Here is a 3,875-nt window from a genome sequence, read left to right on the forward strand (position 1 = left end):
TATATATATATATATATATATATATATATATATTTACACACACACACATACATATTAATGATATATTTGCAGTGTAACAACATAGTATAGATTTAGATTTGAACACTAATTGACAGATTATTTTACTCAAATAACTTATTCTACTACTATATTATACATTTCCACACAGAATCATTATGTACCTCCTCATGATTCTTCTTCAGATAGACCAGCTCCTCCTTGAGCCCTTCGATCTGCATGGTGAGGTCTTTTCTGATGATGATGAGCTCATCAAGCACCCTCTTCAGGCTGACAATGTCTGCTTCCACTGACTGACGCATGGCCAGCTCGGTTTCATATCTGTCAGAAACATGTTCTTTAAAAACACTCACATTGATTGGGCACAAGTCAGTTTACTGCAAGATGTCCACCTCCAAACTAATTCAATGCAACACTCATATTATTGAATACAAAGCTTGTTATAATTTTTATAAATGATTTATTTGCAAAACAATTAACAATTCAAACAATATTGTAATTGATATGGTCACAGAGATAATGTTATTTATGACCACAACTGTTATTCAAGTATCATTGAAATACTATTATAGTTTTTATTCATATTTTTATATTTTAATATTAATTTAATTGTATATTAATTTGTATTTTTATATTGAAATGTTTTAGTAATTTTGTTTTGCTTTTGTCATTTTTATAAATTTTTATCGTTTTTATACTTTCCAGTAATTGTTAGTTTTACTTTTGATTATTTTAGTACATTTTTACAAGTTAAACTAAATGAAAATGAGAAATGCTGAAACAAATTTTATTACTGATTTTTTAATATTTCCATTTAATTTTATGTAACAGTATTTTTTTGTGTAAATAGTTTTAGTTTTATAGTTTAGTTTAGTTTAATAGTTTTATTTTTAGTTAACTATAATAACTCTGGAGACCACAAGGGAAAATGCTGCTGTTTTGCATTTTTCTATAAAAAATGTACTAATTATATTGTTTGGATCTTTAATCAATCAATCAATAAATAAATAAAAACAGCCTAGATTTCCATTGCTGTGGACTGAAAACATTCTAAATCTGCTGAAAAGACTAACTTCATTTTGAAATCATTAATGGCCAGGCTGGTGTTGTCAATGCTGAGATGGATTCCACCCTTCATCTGAATGGATGCCATGATCTGGATATATAAATCAACATATATTTACTTTTTTGCTCCATAGTTAGGATATTTTATAGCATGTAATCCTGAAAAACATAATATACCTTAGCCTGAAGATCCTGTATGGTGACAAAGTAGGTGCTGTAGTCACGTGCAACAGGGGAGGCTTTGCCATCTAGGAACTGGCGGATCTTCAGCTCCAGATCAGCGTTGGCCTTCTCCAGTGAGTGCACTTTGACCAGGTAAGCAGCCAGACGGTCATTGAGGCTCTGCATGGTGAGTTTCTCATTGCCAATGATGCTGTTGTCTGCCGATCCTGACATGCTGAAACCTCCAACAGAGTGAGTGGCCTTGGAGATACGGACCCCTGAACCTCCTGCGCCGCCGTACACGCTCCCGGCCCTCACTTTGCTCACACGGCTGCTTCCCACGCTAGACGTGGACATGCGCATGGAGCCGCTGGAGGACATGTAGCTGCTGCGGGTGGAGTAGGAGGAAGCCATGCTGACTGAGACTTTCTGTCTGCGTCTGCTCTGACAGGTCAATAAATGAAGGAAGGAGAATGCCGGCTTCTTTTATAGAGTGAATTTGAATACAAGACACAATACCTGGAATTCTGTAAATGTCATCTCACTGCATGCGCTGGAACGATTCCAGCGACCTTAAAGGTCACACCTAAGGTGAAATGTAGGATAAAAGGCACTGCTTTGCAAATCTTTCTGGTTGTTTTTTTAATCCACAAATATGTTTCTGTTTCTATTTTTCTTGTGTTCTAGTAATATATATATATATATATACATACATACATACATACATACAAATGCTTGAAAACAAAATACATTTGAGGGGATATTAATACTTGTTTATAGTTTACATTGATATATTGCTTAGATTTTTTATTCTGGTAGTTTCTTCATGTACGCATATATAAACTTCTCTAAATTATGTTCAGAAAGGATGGTTTAAATTATTTAAACGTGACATTAAACAATTCTATTTCGAATACGTTCTGTTCTTTTGAACTTTCTATACATCAAAGAATTGTTGTGCGTCAACGTTTCTGCTAAAAAATTATTCAGCACGACTGTTTTCAACAGTAATCACTGATATATGATAGTATATCAATTATAGCATATTATAAGAAGATAATAAGAACAAATCAGCATATTAGAATGATTTCTGACGGATCATGTGACACTGAAGACTGGAGTAATGATGCTGAAAATTCAGCTTTACATCACAGGAATAAATGACATCTTAAAATATAAAAATAGAAAGCTGTTATTTATATTACATATTTAATAATATTTCACAATATTACGTTTTTTTATTTATTTTTTTGATCAAATAAATGTAGTTTTTAAACATTTAGAACATTTTAAAAAAATCTTACCTACCCCAAAAAGTAAATGCATCTTGTTTTTAAGATGTTTAAGATATTTACTGGAAAACAAGAAAATACAGATTGTTTTTTTTTTCTGCATTGAGGGAATGAAGGTAAATTATAATACAGGATGGTTTTGCAAAACACTTTTTACATTGACAGTCTCTTCACTTATTTTTTTATTAGTAATTATGCATTATGCTGTTCTCTTTCCTTTTTCTTAGTTATTTTGCCTGTGTGGAGATTTACAAATGGTTAACAATTTTAGAAAAACAATTCCTGTGTAGAGAATCCAGCACAACATTAGTTTTCATGAAAAGAGATCCTAGAAACATGTGACGTGTTAGTAGCAATCATTTTCAGTAAGACCTTTCATTGCCTCCTCCACAGGCGTGTTACCACAAAAATGAATTCTGCTTACTGACCAAACCACGTTTCTTTTATGGGCTGGGCTGGGCTGAAAACACTTCTGCTGTTGATGTGTTTGACATTTGCGGTTTCTGTATGTACAGCAGAATTATGATGGAAAGGTGAGGTTTATCAAAGCAGGTTCATCGGAAGAATTACCAGATCTGTTTGTTTGCCGCTTGTTATTTTAGTAGTAAGTGACATATCTTTCATTCCAGTTTGACCTTTTAGGTGCTTTTGAAACACAGCAGAAGTGATTTGTCAAGATCTTACAGCATTTTCATTGTACACTATGACCCTATACTGACCCTATACTTCTCTTCTCTTCTCTTCTCTTCTCTTCTCTTCTCTTCTCTTCAGTGAACTCATTGCAGTCGGTTTGAATAACATTGTTACTTTAGTATAGTCAGTTTGATCTTTTAAGTCAATACTATGACTTAAAGTGAGTAATTGTGATGGTGTGACTATGCTAACACTTTGGTAGAATCTGTGATTAATATTATTGCTTCACTGAGTCATTGTTAGCCCTGTGAATAGTACTAAATGTCAAAAATGTCATATTTCTGTCTTGTTTTTCAGTTAAAATATCTTAAGACCCTTGAAACAAGATGTGTCATTGACAAGCAAAACTGTGCAAGATATTAAAACTTGTTTTCATAGATTGTATCTTACTGAATTTTGCCTTGTTTTCCTATGTTTGTAACTCGTTTATCCTTAAACGTGAAAAAATATCAAAATACACTTAAAAAATATATTCTCTGAAAACAAGCGTTAATGTATTTTGCATTGTAAAATATTTTCTTAATGCATTTAGCTTGTTATAGGATTTTTTTATATATATTTTAAACAAACAAACAAAGAAAAAGACCGGCTAGCTAAGAACAAATAAAAACCAAGAAGTCATTTTCCCCCATTTAATTATATATA

General features: G+C 32.4%; 1 protein-coding gene across 1 annotated transcript in view; it reads right to left on the bottom strand.

The window, feature by feature from the left end:
- LOC107666326 (keratin, type I cytoskeletal 13-like) overlaps window positions 1-3,875 on the bottom strand; it is a 15,308-nt gene that overhangs the window by 2,653 nt on the left and 8,780 nt on the right. Inside the window, exons 2-4 of the mRNA XM_016457573.1 lie at window positions 1,261-1,687; window positions 1,092-1,174; window positions 183-339 (exon numbers count right to left, since the gene is read on the bottom strand). Of these exons, the coding sequence (XP_016313059.1) occupies window positions 183-339; window positions 1,092-1,174; window positions 1,261-1,659 (639 nt within the window). The 5' untranslated portion in view covers window positions 1,660-1,687. The remainder of the gene's footprint in view (window positions 1-182; window positions 340-1,091; window positions 1,175-1,260; window positions 1,688-3,875) is intronic.

This window comes from Sinocyclocheilus anshuiensis, unplaced genomic scaffold (genome assembly GCF_001515605.1).
Source record: "Sinocyclocheilus anshuiensis isolate Anshui unplaced genomic scaffold, SAMN03320099.WGS_v1.1 scaffold868, whole genome shotgun sequence".
Lineage (NCBI taxonomy): Eukaryota > Metazoa > Chordata > Actinopteri > Cypriniformes > Cyprinidae > Sinocyclocheilus > Sinocyclocheilus anshuiensis.